General features: G+C 40.8%; 1 protein-coding gene across 2 annotated transcripts in view; it reads right to left on the minus strand.

Annotated features, from left to right (window-relative positions):
* LOC101950306 (RNA exonuclease 1 homolog) overlaps positions 1-22,149 on the minus strand; it is a 28,942-nt gene extending 6,793 nt beyond the window's left edge. The window contains exons 1-14 of one of the 2 annotated variants that reach the window (XM_065549673.1): positions 21,939-22,149; positions 17,273-18,729; positions 16,112-16,207; positions 12,723-12,930; positions 9,921-10,063; positions 7,483-7,620; positions 5,475-5,589; positions 5,162-5,224; positions 4,468-4,617; positions 3,665-3,778; positions 3,238-3,311; positions 2,341-2,451; positions 1,719-1,834; positions 599-737 (exon numbers count right to left, since the gene is read on the minus strand). In XM_065549673.1, coding sequence (XP_065405745.1) covers positions 599-737; positions 1,719-1,834; positions 2,341-2,451; positions 3,238-3,311; positions 3,665-3,778; positions 4,468-4,617; positions 5,162-5,224; positions 5,475-5,589; positions 7,483-7,620; positions 9,921-10,063; positions 12,723-12,930; positions 16,112-16,207; positions 17,273-18,373 — 2,568 coding nt within the window. In that variant the 5' untranslated portion in view covers positions 18,374-18,729; positions 21,939-22,149. Of the gene's footprint in view, positions 1-598; positions 738-1,718; positions 1,835-2,340; positions 2,452-3,237; positions 3,312-3,664; positions 3,779-4,467; positions 4,618-5,161; positions 5,225-5,474; positions 5,590-7,482; positions 7,621-9,920; positions 10,064-12,722; positions 12,931-16,111; positions 16,208-17,272; positions 18,730-21,647 lie in introns of both variants that reach the window. The other variant, XM_005294752.5, reaches the window with a different exon arrangement.
* Between the last annotated feature and the right edge of the window lie 630 nt (positions 22,150-22,779).

Raw genomic sequence — 22,779 nt, forward strand, 5'->3', positions numbered from 1 at the left:
AGTACTGAATACATGCAACAGAAGTTTTGTGTTTAACGATGCTTGCTTCAGCAGTGATTCAGTACAAATATATGCTCAACTATTTAAATGTGCACCGAGTGTTTTAAAGCAATTATAAGCAGTTGGCGAATTCATTAGAGTTTATGCTAAAAAGGCAAATAGTGGCAGATTTCTTCCCCCCCCCATTTAATATCAAGGAAAATATAAAGCAAGGATGACGTAAAACTGCATAGTTAAAAGCACACAAAAAATCAAAAGGAAAAGTGAAATTTTCATTGACGTTTGCTTGCTTGTGTTGTATCTATGTATTGATACCTTTTTCTATTCTGTATCTAAGTATATGAAAGCTATTCATTTCATCGATGTCATAATATACATTATGAACCACAGCATGCTGACAAATTAATCTACCAAAATCTTAACTTTTATTCCCTATTTCATTACTTTAACTGGGCACCATTATATCCTGCAATAAGTTCAGTTCTATTCTAAAGATATTCTTCTGAAGACCAGTTACTTTTAAGTTAAAGTTAGTGACAGCACAGGTTTCAAAAAAATCTTGTAGAAATTTCACAGAACCAATGCTTAAATGTTTTACCTTAAGAGCAAATAAATCATTTTCTAAGCTGTGTCCAATTAAAATAGTATCTGCACTGAACAAGTTTAGCAATATTGCCTGCACATCCCGAATAGATGATGATGTGTTCTTCAAGTCCTCTTCTGTCACTCCAGAAAATCTAAGATAGATTTAAAAGAGCTTCAGTAAGTGAGAAATATAGCAAGTGAACAACAGTGGGAAGAGGTAGTCTCTGGATTCTTTTTTGTAGCATTCAAATTCCAATACCGGGTAGAGTTAAACGTAGAACACTGAACTCCGACAGTAGACCAATTTTTATTCTCCTCTCCAGCATAGGTGCCAGGATAATGAGGTTACTGGCTTTGGCCCTGCTTTCAGAAAAACTACTGTGACAGCTGGCTGCAGATTGTCCACGTAAGCCTAGAATGAAGGAGGATTTGGGGGACTGCAAGGACACAGGTCCCGCTATTGACAGATTGAGGCAAAAACCACAGACTTGGCATTTGCTGGGCTTCTTCCTCCTCCTCCTCTTTGATAGTGAATCAGAGCAAGTAAAAAGCAAAAGCCTCTAAAAAGGTTGCCTTGCCTTAAGTTTTGCATTTGATGCTACTTCAGCAAAGGCAGAAATCAAGACTTCAGAACGGAATGCATGAGGATCCTGAGGAGGTTGAAGCCAAAAAAACTTTTACATCCAGGATGGATGCCTCTTGCCTGACTGACAGGGAGATAGGACATGCAGATTCTGTACATTAATAGCAGCCACATTTCATCAAATCTTACTCCAGTAAGTTTTTAAGTTTGTTATTTAAAGTTGTGATGCTTCAGACAGGGATCACAAACACCGACATCTCTAGATTTGTAAGTAATGTCACATGAAAATACAACTATTCATTTGGGGAGAAACGGGGAAAATTTACATAATGTAGAAAAGAGTTTTTTGTTTAACTTAAAGGGGGTAGCCAATTGTTTTGTATCCAAATTTACCTCCAATAGGCAGAAGAAAGTTTTAAAAAGTAAATATAGAAAATACATACTAACTTCTCTGAACGGAGTTTTTATTGAATTAAAATCAACAGTTCGTGAATTAAGGCACTAACATCTTCAAATGTTACAGGTTTTTTTTTAAAAAAGATATGCATACCTAGTATTATAGTCTATGATTTCATTATCTGGTTTAACAAGTGTATCATAGGCAACCTGTAGGTTTGAATCAACCACTGTCACTCTAGTAAGTTCCAGACCTTGTGTTGTGTAACACTAAAAGAAAAACAAAACAAGTGTTAAATGAGAATTTAGAATATGTCACCTCTGTGCCTTTTGCTCTTTATACAAGATATGTAACATGAAAGAACCACACAGGTACTGTGGAGTCCAAATAATAGTGTTACCTACCCTTTCCTGCAACCACACTTAAGTAGTTTTGTTTCCCTTCCCCCCCCCGCCCCAAAATCAACACAGATTGCCGCAACCGTTAAGTTTCTCTATATTGATTACATCTCGATCTTTCCTTAAGGAGCAGTCTCTGGATGTGATAACAGCAGTCACGTTTTATTTAGCTAATACTAAACAGCCTCCAATTCTGTATCAGTCTTCATAGATAGAATGCATCCAGTTCAGCCTAAATCTTAATGAAAACCCATTCCACCACTTTTTATTCCTAGAACAAAATTATACACAGTATTTCCTATGAAGCAACATTCAAAAGTAGCTGACAAATGTTTGGTTTGAGCTGAATATTTCAAGAAGCCTAAAGTTAACCGTACCATCTCACAGTCGAGTGCAAACACACCATGATTTCCATCAGCAGGAGTTAGTTTGATAAATGTCTTCACAAAGCCATCCAGGTTCTCCTTTCGGCCATCATGGACATGGAGCTGTGAAGTTTCCATTAGCATTAAAATGTGATTAATAAGTGTCTTATTGCTATGCCAGCATAACCCCATAGTTATAGAGATACAGTCTATGCTGATGGAAGGGGTTTTTAATATCAGTGTATGGCCACCATCTCCCCATCCAAATGTAGCCAGATCAAGGGAAACATTTTTCCATTGACCTAGCTGCATCTACACTGGGTGGTTAGATTAGCATAGCTATTTCATTCAGTGGCGTAGATTTTTCATACCTCTGAACAACGCAAGTCTGTCAACCTACATTTTAAGTGTAGACCAGGTGTTATTCGATTGCTGAGAGTGTAAGTTCTTTGATATAGACTAACTAGAGTTAAACAGGAGAGCCTTTTATTTAACATTCTCCACTCAACCTACTAAATCTTAATACAGAAACCCAAGTTTCTGTAAAGATAGTGCTTCATAAACTTGACATCTATGACAACTGGTGGGCCATGGGTAACTGGCTGGTCACAAGGTGCTGGCTCTCGTTTTTCCTGAAGGGAGAAATGAATGGAGGAAAAGGACACACAAAAACAAAATTAGATGCGATTCTTTTTGGAAAAACAACGCTAATTATATTAGAAATAGCTGAAGCAATACAATTACTTTCCTATTTCATTTTCATGAAAATAGCCACAGAGCTATTTTGTGATCATAAGTATACAGCCCCTGCTATTGTATTGGAAAGGGAAGTGGGTCTTGAGACACTTTCTTAAGATGTGATCCCCACTGTGAAAAAGTCTGAGAAGCCTACTAGTAACATGTTCCTACCTTTGCAACCTGGCATCCAGGAGACCCAACTACTCCTTCACAACAGCTATACCGTGTTTCCAAGCCACCAGGAACTGCCATAAAAGTTAAAGGAAAATTCAAAAAGCAGTCAAACGACTGAAACAAATCAGTACTTGTTTTACTTTCCTCAAGCAAGGGACATGTTTTAATGCATCTGTACTTGACTCCATGATGGTGTGTCTAGGTCAGTAGAACCCAGGCTTCTTACACATGGACATTTGATATGTTGCTAGGTATCCTCAATCCCCAAGGCACAGCAGATATTTCTAATTTTATCTGCATCCCAATCCAAGCACACTTCAAGGTGGTAAACAAGATTGTAATATGAAACATTAGTAATTAAAAAGTTCTTTTAAATGATTTTTGATAGTGGCTTACATCAAGAGTGAACACGAACTATACTAACCTTTTTGTCTTAGTACTCTACCAGAATGGTAGTTGCATTCTTCTTTACGAATGTGCTTTCCTGAAGCAGTAACAGTGTATATTTCTCCACATCTACAACATACTCTTTTGGAAGCTGAAAGTAGTATGATAGTTCAATGACTAATTAAAATTCAGCCTTGAAAAAATTCTACTTGCCCTCCTTTCCTCATTCTGGACAAATGAAACAATACAAGATCTTCTTCCTTTTCAATTATCAGGGAAGTGATAGGCACAGTAACTACTTGTCTAGCTAAGTAAATACATTTTTATGACAAGTTTTCCAAGGCTGGTCAAGTTATATGACAAAAACAATTTAGCACTAAAATAATATGAATTCCTGTGGCATAATTCTGATATATGCTTCAGTTATAAGAATTTAAAAAAATTCTTAAAGACTTTTTTTTTAAAACTCAAGTTAAATTCTTGAAGTATCTTTTATTAATCCAACTACTGAAGTCAAAGACTCTCGAACCTTTTTGGTTTACTAATACTGCACTGTGGACAGAATATGCAATTCTGGGCAAGAATTTCACTCACCAAATAGTTTTACTAACATTAATGGAATTATTTGAGAATAAAACCTAAAGAATTTTGTAACAGTTTGCAACAATCAGGGCCCAAGTAGTTACATAACACTATTGTACACAATTTCAATACAATATATACCAGATACCAAAAGAAAGTTAAGTTTAAGAGAAAGAAGTTGTGTGTTGGGGGGAAATTAGTTTTTCCATATCAACTGTTATAGATATACATTTACAAATTCTGGTTTCATTCACTTACCATCAGATACAGCTGTTTTTGTAATGCCATTACCCAATATAGCACTGCCAGGTTTTTCAGGATTTGGTTGCGGGTAGCCACTCTCATGCAATTGTTCCTCAGTCAGAACATAGTCTTTTAAAATTCTATAGAGAACAATCCCTGAAAAATCTAATAGCATTTAAAGAGAGGTTAGAGCAGACAAGACAATAAATTTCAAAACAAACATGATTTGACATCTTAGATGCACATGTAAGGTTTTGCTTCAGTTATACTGAATCATTTTACAGTTTGTTTACCTGATCACTCTCAAAAATTATATACCTGTCATGTCTCTGACAGCAAACAAAATTAACAAAAAACAAAACCCTACATAGAGTAAGATATTAAAATGACTCAACAAGTTACTACTTAACACTAACAAAAGGTTGCAAAACCATAACTCTGAAAAGCATTCTTGCTTCATATAGAAATTCAATTCTTTCCTTGTCTTTAGAAATATCAGTGATCTGAAAAAATAGCATCCTCATTCTGTTTTAGAAGTTGGTCATATGTTGGTCATGGGTGGCATTTGGGGCTATCTAAAATGTAACAATAGGAATAGGACCAGGAAACTAGGAATGAAAATTCATTTCACGTTGAAAAAAGTTGCCCCAGTTTATATGTAAATGGGAGAAGTTACATATTTTAGGTAAGAACTATCAGATTGTTTTACCATTCTTCTCTTCCGATTTTCTAGATCCAGTTGTATTAGTCCATCTGCTACCACAAGACTGCCCTAAAAATAGAAGAACACTTTTAAAGGATTTTTAAATGCATCTTCCAAACTTCAGACTTCCTGTGGCAGTTACAGTGAAAGTCTTTAAGAATTAAAACATTGCATCTCATTGGTAACCTTTTAGAAGCATGTTTACACCAACATAATTTAAATAAAATCATCATTAATCACGCAAAATAGAATGATCTTTATCTGTGTCAGACAGCATCACCTCTTTCTTCTCCCCCCAATTCCATACATAATTTCTTACCATTTGGAGAGAGACTACCTTGATCCCTCAGCTTTTTAAGGGTGTTCACAGCTATGTTCAGATACATATTTTTACTGCCACAACGATCATAAATTGCTTTTTCTTCTACCAATGCCTACATTTAAAAGAGTAAGACCAAAATTTAAGGGCATATAGCTTATTGTAAATCTTTAAACAAGCTTTGTTAGTCAGAGTCTAAGAAGGTTTTGCAGTCGAAAAGGTCTTCAGTTCTAAGCTGAAGTGTCCTAGACACTTAAGTGCTACATTAATCATATACTATCATATTTTAATAAGTTGTACAAATATTTGGAAGTAATATTTAGAAAAAACTCCATTTCAGGAACTAGATAGTGAAGTCAGGCCCTTGAAAGTAAACACACCTCTGAGTGAAAATAAGAGTGATATTTTAAATAAATCCTAAATATTAATTTATAGATAGGGATTACTGGAATCTTGTCTTGCAAATAGATGAAACTGAATGATATAAAGAGCACCATTATACAACTAAGTGAAACACAGTTAGTGTAACATTAAAGTCTGAAGAAAATAATGGTCAAGGTTTCTTTTGGAGGGCGGATATTATTTCCACTCCCATTTTTTGGGGTCCTAAGCAGTAGTCTGATCTGTCTTATTTTATTATTTACTTTAATTTATGTTTTTATTTTATTATTGCCTGGTAGATTCTGCATGTGCCATTTCAAGGCAGTTTAGTACTATGACACTTGGGGACAGATATAAGCAATACCACAGAGCATACCAGAAGAAGTCAGTAGCTCCTATAACATTTTTAAGGCTAGGAAAAATTCCCCAAGCTTTCTCCTGTAAGCGTGTAGTGGAAGAAATTGAAGGACATGAAGCAATTTGACTGAAGAGGAAAGAAGAGCTAATGAGATAGGTTTCTAGATTGAACCTGCTGCAGCAAACCTGGCTTTCTGTTTTGGAGAACACTTGATAGCAAAAATTTGTTCCTGTCTCTCAGAGGCAACAGCTACTTCTTTCCTTGGTTTTACATGTGGCAAATTGAGGGGGATAAGTAAGAGACTAAGGGCTTGTCTTCACTACTGGGGTAAGTCGACCTAAGTTACATTACACCAGCTAAATTGACACAGCTTAGGTCGACTTGCAGCACAGTGAAGACACTGGGGTAAGTCGACAGGAGATGCTCTCCAGTCAACTTCCCTTAATCTTCTCAGAGAGGTGGCTTATCGGGGTCAACCGGAGAGCGCTCTGCCATTGATTTAGCGGGTCTTCATTAGACCCGCTAAACTAAATCAACCCCTGCTGCATAGATTGCAGCAGTGTCAATCTCCCTGTAGTGAAGACCAACTCTCAGGGTAGTAAAATGAAAGAATAAAACAGTTTAAGAATAAAGGAAAGACATTAGGAAAATATGAAGCACAGAAACAAGGAATTACAGACATTTACCTGGGACCCTAGCAGAACGGCTTCACAGAACGCCCTCAAATTTGGAATAATCAAGAAATCTGGATCACACTGAAGATGTTGCCCAGGCTGCTAGTGCCCGTGAGCCCATTATACAACTAAGTGAAAATTTGTATTTACTTGGGGTGGGGTGGACAGTATAATAGAATCTCCAGGGAAAACAATGACCTGGACCATTGTGGCTGCTTTTTGAATGAGGATTGTTGCCAAACAGGTAACTACAAACATGAATGGCACTAAGGTATTAATTTCTCATAAAAGATGTAAATGCTGACATATTTTAAAGGGAACTGTTTTACTTTATGATAGCTTCCACGCATTTCAATAAAGTATATTTTACACTTGGACAACATGAGAGAAATGAACGGTGTAAGGAAGAAGTAAATTGCTAGTTTTTATCTGCTAATGACTAGATTATTTTCAAATGGCTTATACACATACTTGATTTTAATGGGTCTTTTCTCAACATTTTTCCACAACCATGTATAGCAAGTAACGTGTTCATTTACTTGAAAAGTTTAAGTGTTATACATCTTTAAAGCTTTTCTTCATAACCAATACAAACCTTATCAAAAGCTTCATTTACTGTTCTACAAACTTTCAAATATTCTTCAACAAAAAAGTTGACATATCGTTGTCTTGTGTCATGTGGAACTTTGGATCCAGATTCTGGAATTATAGAAAGCCTTCTCCGACTAGAAACCTTAGAGAGAACATTCAATATTTAGTTCATATGTTATAACAAGGAGCTGAATAATATAAATAATTCAGTTTTTACTCAAACTAAAAAAAAAATTATTTAGTCCAGAATGAAGTATAAAAATTTTCAGCTAAAAAAGTTTCAAAAAGTCAAGAGCAAACAAAAAGCAGGGTTAGATAGAACACAGTGTTACCCTCAGGAAGAGTTACCAGCTCCAGCTATCATCTAATAGTCAACAGTTTCTATTTTTGGCCTGTGTCTAAATATTTTTCAGTCAGAACACAGACTGAAGGCACACTGCAGGAGTTAATTTATTTGGTACGATCTAAGAGCTTTGTCATTTAGAAAAAAAGAGTTTGTATTAGATGTAAGATTCCTCAAGGCTTGCCATAATAGAATTTAAATTTTTGTTTAATAAGAAGTTGAGGAGAAACCTGTCAAATCCAGAAGCCTGGTGTGATAACATGCCCAATTTTAAAATTTTGTCCAAACAGGGTTACTATTAAGCAAGCAGTATACTTATAACATGTAATCTTAGTCCCACTTATTCTCATAGACTGGTTGGCTTTTATGTATTGATACTGAATGATCATCACCATCTAAATGATATTTACCAACATCTAGGAGTAAGTAGTTTTGGTGGAAGAGAAAGAAAGATAAGGATACTCTCATCACCCTCTAATTTTGTCAGTCTCTTTCTAGAGAACATGTTAGCCACAATGCCTTCCAGACAGTAGTTTTGAGAGAGATCAAAAAAGCAAGTTTGAGAACCAGCCATAAACAATCTGGTACTTGGGAGAGACCATCATTGAAGTGTAAATGAATTTTGTCTTTAAAACATACATTTTGAAGGTTTTAATCAATTTCAAACTGCTTCAGCAACACTGAAGAAGCAATCTAGTAAGCGGTTTTAATTGAAAATTGTGTTTAATAGCCTACAAAAGATGCTATTGTGGTGGCATGCTGAGCTACTATGCTATTACTGTACTGATTTATTCACTCTGGGTTATGGTTTTTTAAATTTAAACTCAATTTGATTATTGAAGTTCTGCTTGACATGTAGATTTACCTAGCCTACTCTGAAGCTTAGAGCTTTAAAGTACACTCCCATAAGTGAATTTTAACTTTATCCCAAAAACTTTCATGCCTTCTGCCAGTAAATCAAGATAGAGGAATCTTTGTCTGAAAGTAAGCAAGACCAATGGTACTCTACACAGAATCTGGTTGCTCAAGATGACAGAGCACCTCCGTGCTAACACACTATAAACCTACTGCAACCAAGCACTACTACTTGGACTCACATTAAAAGAGTTTATGGAAACCTTTCAACTTCTGCTTTCTAGAAGAGGAAAAATACTTTATTGAATGAAGCCATCCCCTTCAGATCTTGTATAAGATAAAACATTTCTATGCCAACAAACCTGCTATCATGCTTAGTTATGTCACAATATCATATGTACAAATAATTTCAGATGCACTTGTCTTTATTAACTCTAGCCAGTACAACTATAAGATAACTATTTTACAATAATTTTATTTGGCCTGACTAGACTAAATTAAGCCAGGGAACACAGTAACACCATCATTAATTACCTTTAGGTTGATCTGAAACCTGATCATCTAGGGGAGTTAGATGATAGTATTACAGTTTAACAAGTTTAGTGTGCAAGCACTGTTCGGCCTTTTAAGAAATGCTGCATTGTTAGTTGTGAGATTCTCTTTTTGGAAGAGCAGTTACCAGCAGGACATTTTGCTCTCTGCCTTAATCTCTAACTAGTAAATTCTTGGGGCAGAGTTGCTCCCTGAAACCTACCACTGGTGATCTGGCTGAGATTCCTGAAAGAAAGGATTGCCTACATGCTGTCTGACCACCTCTAATAAAGGTCTGCTGTATGTAGTGTAAGTAAAACATGCAACAATAATATCCAGACACCTAATCGCTGCTACCTATTCCCACAAGAAACCACCTGCAATGCCCAGATGTCTGCAACTTCTCAGCAGAAGGGTGATAGTTATGAGAAGGCAGAAGAGTGAGCTACAGTTCTGCTAGTATACAATACTGCTCAAATCTGGCCACTTGTAACCACACAGAATAACACCAATTGTTAGTATTATTAAATGGACTTGAAAGCAGTACTTACTGTATGATGTGATTATGAAATATTCAGAAAAAGTTAACATTTAATATTTGCATATCCTGCAGTGCTTAGCAAGCAAGCCTCTGTATAAAATCAATAGGAGTTTTTCCTGATAACTGCAGTATTTGGGGACATGTGCCCAAACATTTACTACTATTATAGTACCTTAATAGGCATGGGAGCAATCCTTTTTATTGAAATATTAGAAGGTCTGCATGGCATTGCTGTTACAGCATTTCCTTGAAGGAATACATTCAGTTGACCACTGCTGGTTGCAACAGGTTGAACTTCAAGCAAATTTAAACATACTGAAACAACAGAAGGTAGTTATTACATATAGTTATTCATTAAGAATGAAGTTTTACTGCTCAATCTCCTTTCACCAAATGGCAGGGGCGGCAGGTTTGTATAATTTTTGGTGGTGCCCAGAACAGGTCCAAGTCCCCCACCCCCGTCTAAGGCTCTGGAAATGAGTTTGGATGCAGGAGGGAGCGCGGCTCTGGGAGGCAGTTTGGGTGCAGACTCTGGGTTAGGGCAGGTGTGCGGGAGGGGGTGAAGGGTGTGATGCTTACCTTGGGCGACTCCCACCCCTCTGGCAGCAGCTCCTAGGCGGGGGTCTCCATTTGCCGCAGCCCACGGCCACTGCCCCCGCAGCTCCCATTGGCCACAGTTCCAATGGCAGAGTCGGTGCTCGGGGCAGGGGCAGCATGCAGAGACACTCCCCGCCCCTGCCCAAGGGGCCACAGGGATATGCCGGCCGCTTCCGAGAGTGGCACGCCGCGCAGAGCGAGGGCAGGCAGGAAGTCACTTTAGTCTCGCTGCGCTGCCAGTGGTGGCCCTCAGGCACTTTTAAATCGCCCGGGGGCAGCAGGCAGGGCCAGGAGATGCTCCAAGGGAGGCACGCTTAGGTGGCAGGCAGTGCCAGGGGAGAGACCCGGCCCCGAACACTGGAGGATCCAGGCCCCTGTGCTCTGAATATTCCTGGAGCAAGGGTACCACGGGCCCATACAACTCACCGCCCCTGCCACATGGGACACACATTCTTTACAATTTTATTTTGGTAACCAAATTCAAAGTTAGCTGAACTTTAGGATAATAGCTAGAGATTCCAAAAAGCACACCAGTAACTTCACTTTGCTAATCTACTTTATGTGGAAGGCACTCATATTACAGTGATGGGCAGCAGGGTGGTAAAGTAAAATACTTATTCAGGTAAACTTATAAGAACTTGATATAAAACTTTCATTTGAGGTCTCCAAGTGCTTTACTAATATAAGACCAGAACAAACCTTTGAGGCATGTAAGTGAAATCTAACTCCAAAAATGGGGAACAAACCACAAGAAAAGTAAATAATTAACAAAGTTTAGAAATAGGCCCCAAGCCCAAGGTACAGTGTATGGATTATAGCTATTACACTAAATCAGTGGTGGGCAACCTGCGGCCCATTAGGATATCTGCTGGCGGGCCGCGACACAGTTTGTTGACATCAACCGTCCACAGGCACGGCCACCCATAGCTCCCAGTGGTCGCGGTTAGCCATTCCCAGCGAACGGGAGCTGCGGGAAGCAGCAGCCGGTCCGCACCGCTTCCTGCAGCTCCCATTGGCCGGGAACGGCGAACCGCAGCCCCTGGGAGCTGTGGGTGGCCGTGCCTGTGGACGGTTGATGTCAACAAACTGTGTTGTGGCCCGCCAGCAGATTACCCTCACAGGCTGCCCACCAGTTTGCTAAATAGATCCTCTTGGCACCAGTTTCTACCACATGGTTGAAGGGAATAGAAAGTGAGAAGACAATTATACAGCATGAGAAACACTCACTCATCAATTACATTCTGTTACATGTGCTCATTTGAAATTAATGAGCTGAAAAGCCAGGCTTGTACAACCAAAAAGCCTTCAGGCTACGTATAAAGTACTAAATTAATCCATGTAGTAACTCCACTGATGTCAAGAATTACACTAGGGAATATTTTTGCCCAAAGGCCTTGTTAGTAAATACCTAAAATCATTAGCTGAAAAATTAAGAGGAAAAATAATTATATATACATATATAATAGATATATTTTTTTAACCACATACACTTTGGGCATTTGACAACATTGAATACATAGACACGCTCAAAGCAGGAAAACTTTCACGTAGCAAAGAAAGAATGTTAAAAAAAAAACATTTTAACAGCACAACAACTGGCAGGGAGTACTCATTCTTTTAAAAATTAAATTAGAGTTAAAGTGGGTATACTTTTAAAATTAGAATAGAGATATAACAAATATTACGTTATTGGTATTTTCTTTCAAACTAGAGCAGCGGTTCTCAAACTTCTTTGCATTGAGACCCCTTTCTGACAACAAAAATCACTACATGATCTGGGAGAAAAGGGGTCTGGACCCTGATCCTCACTGCCCCAGGCTAAAGCCCTCAGGCTTTGGCGTCAGCCCTGAGCGGCAGGGCTTAGGCTTGGGCCCCAGCAAGTTTAAGACTGGCCCTGGCAACCCCATCAAAATGGGATCCTGACCCACAGTTTGAGAACCACTGAACTAGAGGAAGGCTTTCAGGAAAGCAAATACACAAGGGCAGGAAAGAAAGCGAGTAATTGCCATGCTTTAGGGCTTCTGAGAAACCCTACATACTTGACAGTAACTTGAAACAATTATATATGTTGAAAGTTGTTTCATTCCAGCCCCTCAAAACTGCCTCCAAACATTTTAGAGAGAACTTCACCCAAAACCAAACACAAAACTAACTGCATTAATGTAAACTGACATTAAAATGTTGACTCAGCCAGGATACTTAGAACAATAAAATAAATTAAGGGTTTACTCAGGCATCCAAAATGTTTTAAGAACGCTCACATCTGGAACAAAACAAACTGATCAAAGTATTTTAAAGTAATCCAAAGACCAAAATTTATTAAAAAAACCTGGTTTATCCCACTTTGTGAAGCCTACAGTGAATTGAGATATCATACCCATTGGTCCTACGTTTTGAATCTGAGTAGTTGACAATACAGGTACAGTTTTCTTCTGTCCAGAAGTTGCAGCAACAAAAGCCTGTCCACTTTTAACAGCAGCTGTTATCTGCACTGCCTGTTGCTGTGCCTGCAGGATTCTGGTAGGACAAGATTGCTGTGGAAGAGGTGCCTTAAAAGGCACAAGTATTTCTTTGTTGGTCTGTACCTAATGGGCATGAAAATTAGAATGTTCAACCAATTGCACATTTGTCAAAATACACTTTCAAATTCACAAGCTAACAAAGTCACAGGAGAATACATTTACAATGTATTTTATGAGAGAAGACTGCATCCAAATATATACTTCCACCATCTCTTCTACATTCCTTCTCAAAGAATTTTTCCCCCCCAACAAGACAAGCTATAGGGCCAGATTCTCAGCAGGCATAAGTCAACAGAACTCCACTGAAGACAATGGAGCTCAACTAATTCACACCAGCTGAAGATCAGGCCCTGTAGTCTTTATATATATATTTTTAAATCCCACATTACTCACCCAAGCAACTGCAAAGTAACCTAGCTGATGTCAAACACCAGGGTAAAGAATGGGGTGGGGGGGAGAACAGTCTCTAAGATACTAGGACTGGAACAACAAAAAGGACTTTAGAAATTCAAATCACCATATTATAGGCCATCTAAATACAAACTGAATAACAGTTTTTGGAGAAGAGGCACAACATGCCTCCTATGTGAAAGTAAGCAGTAAGTCACAGTTTGCATATGTTTCCCAATGATCTTCAGATAAAGACCTGTGAAGAGCATATGATCAGTAACTCAAACGGAAAGCAAAACACACCATGCACCACACTGGCAAAATCCTCGCAAGACACCCTTAAACCAACAAGGCCTGACCCTGCAGTCATCCATATGCAAACTCACGCTGAGTGAAAAATGTTAAGTTACAGGATTTTATTTGAATCTATTCAATTTAAAAAAATTATATACACCAGTATATATTATATACAGAGAGATGGCGCAGTTGGTCTGGGATACTTATAGCAGATGTCAAGCAGAATATCAGATTAAATGTGAAAAAGAGTATGTTTCATCCCTAGAAGATAAGGATAATTAACCTTTTACACATAACCTTGAATCAGACTACATTTATCAGTGGAGTTAGGTGTATAGTATAGTACATAGTATTGAAGAATATAAATCAGTAAGACTAGATGTTGACTCTCTGCCATACACACTAATTTGTACTTTATGTTTTACATTTCATACTAAGAACCAAGCTCAGAACTTTGTTTCCCCTGTGACTGATATCATTAACATCTGAAGGCAGTTCCCCATAATGGGTATGACAACAGTAGCAGGATAAATCCTCCAGTCTTGTAATGCAGGCCTCAACTGAAGAGTTCTAGCAGAGGGGTCGGCAACGTTTGGCACGCAGCTCGCCAGGGTAAGCACTTTAAGAAGTTGCATTTTATATACATAGGATGAGCAAGCAGTGCCGTACATTGTTGTTCTTTTAACTACAAAATATTAAGACAAATATTCACATTGTATTATTTGGAATGTTCCTGTTTCTAGAACTAAGATATGCTAGAACAGGGGTCGGCAACGTTCGGCACGCGGCTCGCCAGGGTAAGCACCCTGGCGGGCCGGGCCAGTTTTATTTACCTGCTGACGCGACAGGTTCGGCCGATTGCGGCCCCCACTGGCCGCGGTTCGCCGTCCCGGGCCAATGGGGGTGGCAAGGGCGAGCGATCTTTTTAGAAAAGATCATGCACTGTGCATCAGGACACTTTCAGCTGAAGGAGGTTCATTCATAAGTCAAAGAGCTCAATGAAGTATAATTAAGTGTTGCATTTTCAACTGTCGCCTCAGGACATGTTTAATAAGCAAGTGAGTAGTCCCAATGACCTTCAGTGGAACTATACTCACTGTTTATTATTAAGCAATTGTTCGAATGCAATTCAAAAGAGCAAAGAAGCGTCCATATACAACATAATACACCTCTACCCCAATATAACATGGGTTTGCATACAACGCGGTAAAGCTCTGACACAGCAGCGTGTTAAGGGTGCCGGGCCAGGGCCGAGGGGTTGGATAAGGGGCAGAGGGTCTCGGGGGCAGTCAGGGGCTCCCTCCCCCCAGGGTCTAGGAGGCAGGAGCTGTGAGGAGGCAATTTTGGGGGCCCTGAAGTCCCAGAGTGACCCGGCGGATTAGCAGGGGGCCAGGAGCAGCCCGCTCCGCTTCCCTCGCCCCAGCCGTGTCGCTCGGGGGAGGGGGCTTAGGGGAAGGGATCCCCCCCGCACTTACCGGCAGTGGCGGATGTGGAGCAGCCCGGCCCCACCCGCTCCACTCCACCAGCTCCTAGCCGTGTCAAGGAAAGCGAAGCGGGCTGGGGCAGCATCACTCCGCTTCCTACCGCTGGTGAGTGCAGAGGGCATCTGTTCCCCAACCTCCCCGCACTCACAGGGGGCGGGAAGCGGAGCGCCGCGGCTGGGAGGTGGCGAAGTGGAGCAGACTGGGGCCACGTTGCTGTGCTTCCTGCTGCTGCTGGTGAGTGCCTGTCAGGGGGCGGGGGGTGTGGATAGGGGTCAGAGCAGTCAGGGGACAGGAAGCTGGGGGGTTGGGTAGGGGGTGGGGTTCTGGGGGTGATTAGGGATGGGGGGGGTCCTCTAGAGGGGGCGGTCAGGGAACAAGGAATGGGGGAGCCAAAGCAAGTTCCATATAACACCGTCTCACCTATAACGTGGTGAGATTTTTTGTCTCCCGAGGAACATGTTATATCGGGGTAGAGGTGTATAGCAGGATCTCTAGCAGCTTTCATGAAAGCTTGCATTATTGCAACTAGGCTGTTCAAAAACAAACAGTTTTGCTGCTGTTTCCAAGTTGATGCTGTAATTGGAACTTACGAACACAGCATTTAGGTATAGTTGTACTGCAACAGTTAGGTAGAATGGTTTGTGTCTGCCAGCTCAAAATGGGCCACCCCTTTCCTAAATTAGAACAAGTAGTGTGCAAAATTACAATTGAAGTCAAGGGCACCCTAGATTTAATATTTTCTTCATTTTTTTTCTGACAGTCATGATCTTCATTGTGGTGGTAGGTTCACTGTTTGAGAGCTCAGTGAAGCAAAAATATACATCTCAATTTGCAGGCCTACAGTTCAGTCACTAGTAGTCTTGGAGTTTGCTAAAGTTAATTGTAATTTATAGAGGTTAAAGAAAGGATTTACAAGTAAACAGTTTTCACTACAACTTTTAGCTTAACATACCTCATTTAAGATGAGCCTTAAAAGGAATTAACTAAGTTGAAGATTAGTAAAAAATACTAATTATGTAATTGTTTATATAATATAGGCATATTTCTCAAAAACTCCCCAGAAGAAAACTCACATCAAATTTTGCAGTGTGCGCAATTCTTTTCTTCTGCCCAGGAACCATATTTGTCTTGGTATCCAATGTATCTACTTCAGCATGAGCTCCAAGAGCCTATTAACATTAAGAATAAAAGACAATACAGGTTTTTTCTTTAATTAGCTACAGAATGTACAAACTGCTCAGAAGTTCCAGGGCTTTGACTAAATGTCATAATTCACTAGTTAGGCTTCCAACTGTTCCAACTAATGGAACAAATCCAAACATTTCCAATCTAAAGTTTCACCAACTAAAGTATATACCTTCACCAAGATTAAGCTACAAGGACTTCATCTTTATGTTCACATGAAAAAAGATGGTATATTTTCATTATTAGAAATAATTTTAATAGCATAAGTAGATTTTTCAAAATTCAGAGTCTCCTACAAGTTAGTCTGTTTAGTAAAGGTACCAAATTTGAGAAACATCAAATAAAGAGGTTATGTAGTTAATCCAAAACTTATTAAGGGCTGGTCTATACTGGGGGGGGGGCAGGGATCGATCTAAGATACGCAACTTCAGCTACGCAAATAGCGTAGCTGAAGTCGAAGTATCTTAGATCAAATTAGCTGGGGTCCACACGGCGCGGGATCGACGGCCGCGGCTGCCCCGTTGACTGCACTACCGCCGCTCGCTCTGGTGGAGTTCCAGAGTCGACGGTGAGCACGTTCGGGGATCGATATATCGCATCTTAACGAGACGCGATATATCGATCCCGGATAAATCTATTGCTACCCGCCGATACGGCAGGTAGTGAAGACGTACCCTTGGACTAACATTTTAGATTTCCCATACACCGCATCTGGCCACTTCAAAAGAGAAAACACTATTGCCAAAAATGTTTTAAAGAGTGCCCACTAATTTTGGATGCCCATCTCAAACATTTAGTGTATGATCTTCAAATTTGCTGAGCACGGAAAGCTCCCAATTACTTGAACTGGGGTTGACTGTGCACAACAGTTCTGAGTACTTGGCCGTGTCCCAATCTGAGCATGCAATATTAGTGGACATTTTCCAAAATGTGGATCTATATGTTTAGAGAAAACACTAGTAAAAAGTATTACAGAATGTATGGAACACTTCTCTCTCTGCATCCCCATGAAGGAGGGAAGTGCAGATGTACAACAAAATGTACTGCACCTGCTTAGCAATTTCTTGCTTCTGTGCTTCACTTTCAACAAACTCATTGAAAATTCTCCGGCATTCCTCTATAGGGTCATCTGATTCAGAAAGTTCAGTATCCTCTTCACTATACTCCATCTCTTCTTCTGAAGAAGAATCTAATATAATTATTTCACTTTCTTGGATGGTAGTGTTCATATTACTATTACTTTCTCCACTACGGTTTTTAGTCAACAGATCTACATCATGACAAATTTTCTCACCCAAATTCAAGGGAGTGCTGGGATGAATGGGTGCATTTTCCAACACTTCATTTTCTCCATTTTCGTGTATGATCTGAATTTTCCCTATATTTATAGGTAATTTTTTACAAGTCCCTTGTGCAGTTAGCACAGTTTTGTCTTTTGAGCTGGCTTCAAAATACAGGCTAGTTTGGGCCTCGCTCTTGCAAGTCGGTGTGTTTTTATATTTATTAGTACTCAATTCTTCAACAGAGGTTTTCACTGATATTTCACTCTTTGGATCTTCTTTCTTCAAAGTTTCTTTCTGTGTCTGTGCCTTAATATGAGAAATTGAAGATATATTATTTTCCTTAGAGACAGTAAACACTTTTCTTTGTTCACAAAGGTTATTTAAAGACTTCAAAGCATTAATTTTCACATCAGGCAAATATGCACTTTGAGTTTTTGGTGGAGTTTTCAGTGATTTTTCAGGGTTGCTTACATCTGCGTTGTCATCCTTTTGCAGAATTACAGTTACTTCTGCTCGTTTTTCCTCAATAGACTTAAGAGCATCTTCTGCTACGTTACTATTCTGCAGATTTTCTGCACATGTTACAGCAACTTGTTTGTTTTCTTCCCTATTCCAGTTTTTAAAGCTCCTACTTATTCTTGGCTTCTTAGTGACAGTCAATGGTGGAGCATCAATAACCAGAATATCATCATCATCAGATTCTTGGAGCTTTATTTCAAGCTTGATAGGTGAATAGCTTCTTGATCTCTTCTTTGGGGATCCATGCCGATTTCCACATGGAGACATTTTTGGAGACTCCATGTGAAAATCAGCAAGAGGCATTTTCACCCGCTTAAATTGCTGTATCTCATTTTCTTGCTCTTTCATTATGGAAGAGCTGAGTAGGCCTGCAGAATAATTTAGCAGTGGATCATATTCAAGGTCAGTTGCTGGACAACTATGGTCAATGACATATTTACTGGATACCAAATGACAGCCTTTGCTAGAGTACTTCGAGACTGGAGTTACAAGACATTTGTCTTTTGTAAGAGAGCTACACAGACCATCATCATCTGAGGAAGTTTTATTTCCTTTGACATTTGTTTTAGATGTCAAAGAGTTTTTAGGTATTTCATCTTGCAAATTATACTGCGAGAGTTTCTTCTGCCCTTCTTCAACTTCAGTCTTGACTGACTCAATTGCTTTTTTGATTCTTTCCAATTCTTGTACACTTTTACCTAGCTCTGTTGATGGAAGAAAATCATGTCATTCACTGATCTCTCTCTTAAATACTACAAGTATTAAATACGATTCCACAGAGTTCAGCTGAAAAATATCTTCTAGGTAATAAATATTACAGTCTGTGGCAAAGCTCTACAAACATACAGGTTTATGGTCCAGACAACAGTTTTGTTATTCAGTCACTTAAATGATGTTTTTAAGCTGTTATATTCATAACCTTTATAAGTTTCAAGATAAGCATATCATCATGTATAAGCTCAGTATCAGCTCTAAGATGGCTTCAAACTCCAATCAGCATTGTACTTGAACATAATTTGGTATACCAAAAAGAATTTGGTATATCAATCTTTTTAAACTATTACAGATACTGTTTTTTCCCCCCGCATTTCAGTGGAGCACAAAGTACACTGAAACCTCAGTGCTCAGCTCTAAGGAGAGCTGCTTACAGTGGTGCTGCTGCTGTGTATTCAGAGAAGGGGAGTGCTCTACTGCAATTGAGTAAGCAGTAGATACGGAGGGAATGATTTGATCCTTCATTCTCTTCCCTGTCTCTCGTTGGGTGCTACTGACAACTGGATTCTGCTAATTTTTCTTTTTCTCAGCCCTACGATGAAGTGCTGCTTAGTCTGTGCCCCCTTTGTAACACCCATGAGACTTGGACTCCCCTGGGTTGAAAAACTACAAAGTCCACTAATCATAAATCAACTGTAAACATGGAAATCCAGTTGCACTATTCTGGAAGTTAAATCTTCCATCATGGAGGCAAGATAAAGACTTCATGAGCTAAGAGTCACTCATGGTTCTCACACATAACACAACCGTCCTACAAAGGTGAAACAGCAAAGGATCAGTAAGAAGCGCAATCATTTACAACCCCAAATTAATAACAGACTATATGCTTAAAAAATGTAGACATCTAAAATAAAACTGGAAACATCCAGCTACACTCCCTATTGGCTTTAATCACTAATTAAGGTTATCAATTCTTTCAAGGGAAATAGATTTCAGAAGAAAAAAAATAGTAAATCAAATGAAAAAGAAATTAAATTTTTATTTTTTAAGTATCTGAAATGCAATTCAAGTTTTTAAAACCTACATTTACAGCATTCTTTTATTATTTTGGGATATTAGAGTGGTTAAGATAAAGTTTTGCTGTACACCTTTAAATTAACTTAGCCCACTACTGTACTAACAATGGGCCTGCCCAGATTTCCCACCAAGTTACACACTACCATTTGTCATGCAACAATCAACTCAGAAACTGACACACAAGTGTCTGAAAATGCCAATTCATATAAGAGAAACAAAGGTCCCTCACAGAAAAGTCATCAGTGAGAGTAAAAACAAACCAGATGTGACAAATGTTAGTCACATTGCTTAATGCACTACTGAAAGGCACTCAGATACTTCAGTGATGAAGGTGGCATAAAACCCATCTAGAACATCACATTCCCTATGAAGTTCTACTAGGCTCTTCATGAACTGACATACTCCTACCTGGAAAGCAGTGCTCACCTTCAGAAAAGCTATAAATATTTACAATACACATGTCCACCCTTCCTCAGAAAGGCTATTGCTCACAGGAACAGCTCAAGGTTAAAAAAAAACCACACTTAAAAAACAAGTTTTGAGTCCAGGAAGTGCTAAACACCTCCAACTTCTATTTATGCCCCGGGGAGTTATAGGGGTTCAACATCGCTGAGAATCAGCCCTCACATTTTCTTATCTCTGTAAAGGACACCTTAGTTTTCACTATGTTGCTAATCAAAACTGAGAGAAATGCAAGAATAAATGCTAGAAACACTAATCATTTTATACTTAATTTCTAGGCAATTCACTCCCTGGCTTTCATTCACCACTGCCACAATATTGCAGCAGAGACTCTGCAGAGAGCTGCATTTTATTTTAGTTTCCATTTTTTAAATAGTATAATTGAAACATTTCTATTACTCTCGCTGGGGCTACATTTAAAATTCTGAGAAAGAGGCAAGAAGAGAGGCTATGCTACCACCAGTAATTCATTTATGAAGCCACCAGATGACACTCTACTATACCTAACCTGCACGTTAAAGCCAAGGCTGACTCAGGTTTGAGCATATTCCCATCTTTTGTCCAAACACAAATCAGTCTGACACAGGTCAGAAACACTCAGGATTTAGGCCTAGGACCCTACCATGGGCTGGGTCAGAGCACAACTTCCACTGAGACTCACATCCAAGCCCTGTCGTTTTGCAGCACGGACCTGAGTCAGGGCGGCACTGCTCAATACAGACACATTAGCACAGCTGCGATACATGGGCCCAGCAAGTACAAACCCAGGCTCAAAATGCAGCGTGGACACTCAAATGGAGGCTTGGAAACACTGTGTCCCACACGCCACGGTTTACAATGCAGCGTAGCCATACCCTAACCTAAGCCTTGAGTAAACAGCTTTATGGGGTACATATACTCAGCGACACCTGCAGTTAACAGCCAGGCATCTATTGGGGGTGGCCACAGGGCAGCAACTGAGGCCGTGGCAGCCACTCCCTAAGGCCCGGCTAGTGGCCACACGGGGCCACTGTGCTGGTGGGGAACCAGTGCCGTGGGCTGCCCGTCACCATGGGGACAGGGGTTGTAATCAGAAACACACAGGTACCAATCCCAAGGAAAGCCCCCGCCATAGCTCCATTGGCGGGTCCCAGTACAGTTAGGGGGCACAGCCCCAGGGGGCCTGCCCCACACAGCTGGGAGCAGCAGGCTGTAGAGTCCCAGAAAGGCTGGGGGAGGGGGCGAAGCTAGAGGATGACTAGCAGTCAGCGCAGACTGGGGGGGAGGGAGGGTCCAGGCACCCCCGCGTCCCCCATGGGGAAGGGTGAGCTCAGAGGGGTCCCCGACCCCCTTAGCCCTCTAACAACGTGGGCAGCGCCCCCGTCCTCACCCATGGCAGGGGCGTCGCTCAGCGGCTGCTGCCCGCTCCGCCCCGCCTCGTGCCTATACTGGCAGTGGGGCCGCGGGCAGCCGGCGCCCGAGGCGCCATCGAAAGGGCAGGAAAAGCCACTGAAGTAACCCGCGGAGCGCAGCATCCCCGCCCCGCCCTCAGCCAGCGCGCGCGCGGCCCAGCGAGACTCCCGCGCGCGGAGCGGGCCGTTAGGGGCGGCCCGGCCAGAACCACGCGCTCCAGCCCCGGCGCGCGGAGGGAAGAGGCCAGCGCCCGCAGTAACTGCCCCACCCCAGCTACTCCCGCTTCCCGCGGCGGCGGCTGGGCGGGGCTGCTCAGCCTCCGCGGTCTTTATAGAGCGCGGGGGCGGGGCTCCGAGTTCCCGTTCAGCAGCGGGCGCCGGAGCGGGGCGGAGTCTCCCGGGAAAGGAAGGTCCCGCGAACGTCGCCGAGCCTCGCGCGCCCGCGGTTGTTCGGCTGCCCGTTGCGCGTGGAAGCCGCGGGCCTGCAAAGTGGGGGCGGGGTCACTTAGAGCCGTGTGTCAGCGGGGGTGATCCATAGGGGGTGTGCCAGGGGCAGCCGGGGCACTGCGAGTGTGATGAAACAGTGTGCGAACAGAGTTGATTTCAGCGGAAGTTAGAAGCCTGAATACCTGAGTGGATCTGGGCATAAGGTACTAATCAAAGTGAATTAGGTGGAAGAACCTGGCCCTGGGTTAACAGGGTTGATAAAGTACGCACTTTTCAGGCGTGAATTCCCCTTTCCCCCGTGTCAGTGGGAGATTTGGGACAGTCAGAAGTTTCAAAATAAATGTAAACGATTAAGATAACAGAATAGCAAAAACCGCGAATGCTGGTTTAATTGTTGCTAGCTTGGCAGCCGTAAACCTTGAGAGAAACAGCTTGTTTTGTCAGTCACCAAGAAAGTTAATATATGGAAGATAGCGTAAGATAAAAGCAAAGACAAACTCCTTTTGTACTTAGGACACTTAAATCAATACTGGTGGTTTTGCACTGAATGCTCATTGAAGTAAGTGGAAAGATTCCCATAGACTTCAGTCAGCTTTGGATCAGGCCCTTGTTAGTGTGGTTAAACAGGTATACAGTATTTTAAATCCTTGTGTTGTCTTCAAG

The sequence above is a fragment of the Chrysemys picta genome, chromosome 6 (assembly GCF_011386835.1).
Source record: "Chrysemys picta bellii isolate R12L10 chromosome 6, ASM1138683v2, whole genome shotgun sequence".
NCBI classification, from domain to species: Eukaryota; Metazoa; Chordata; order Testudines; family Emydidae; genus Chrysemys; species Chrysemys picta.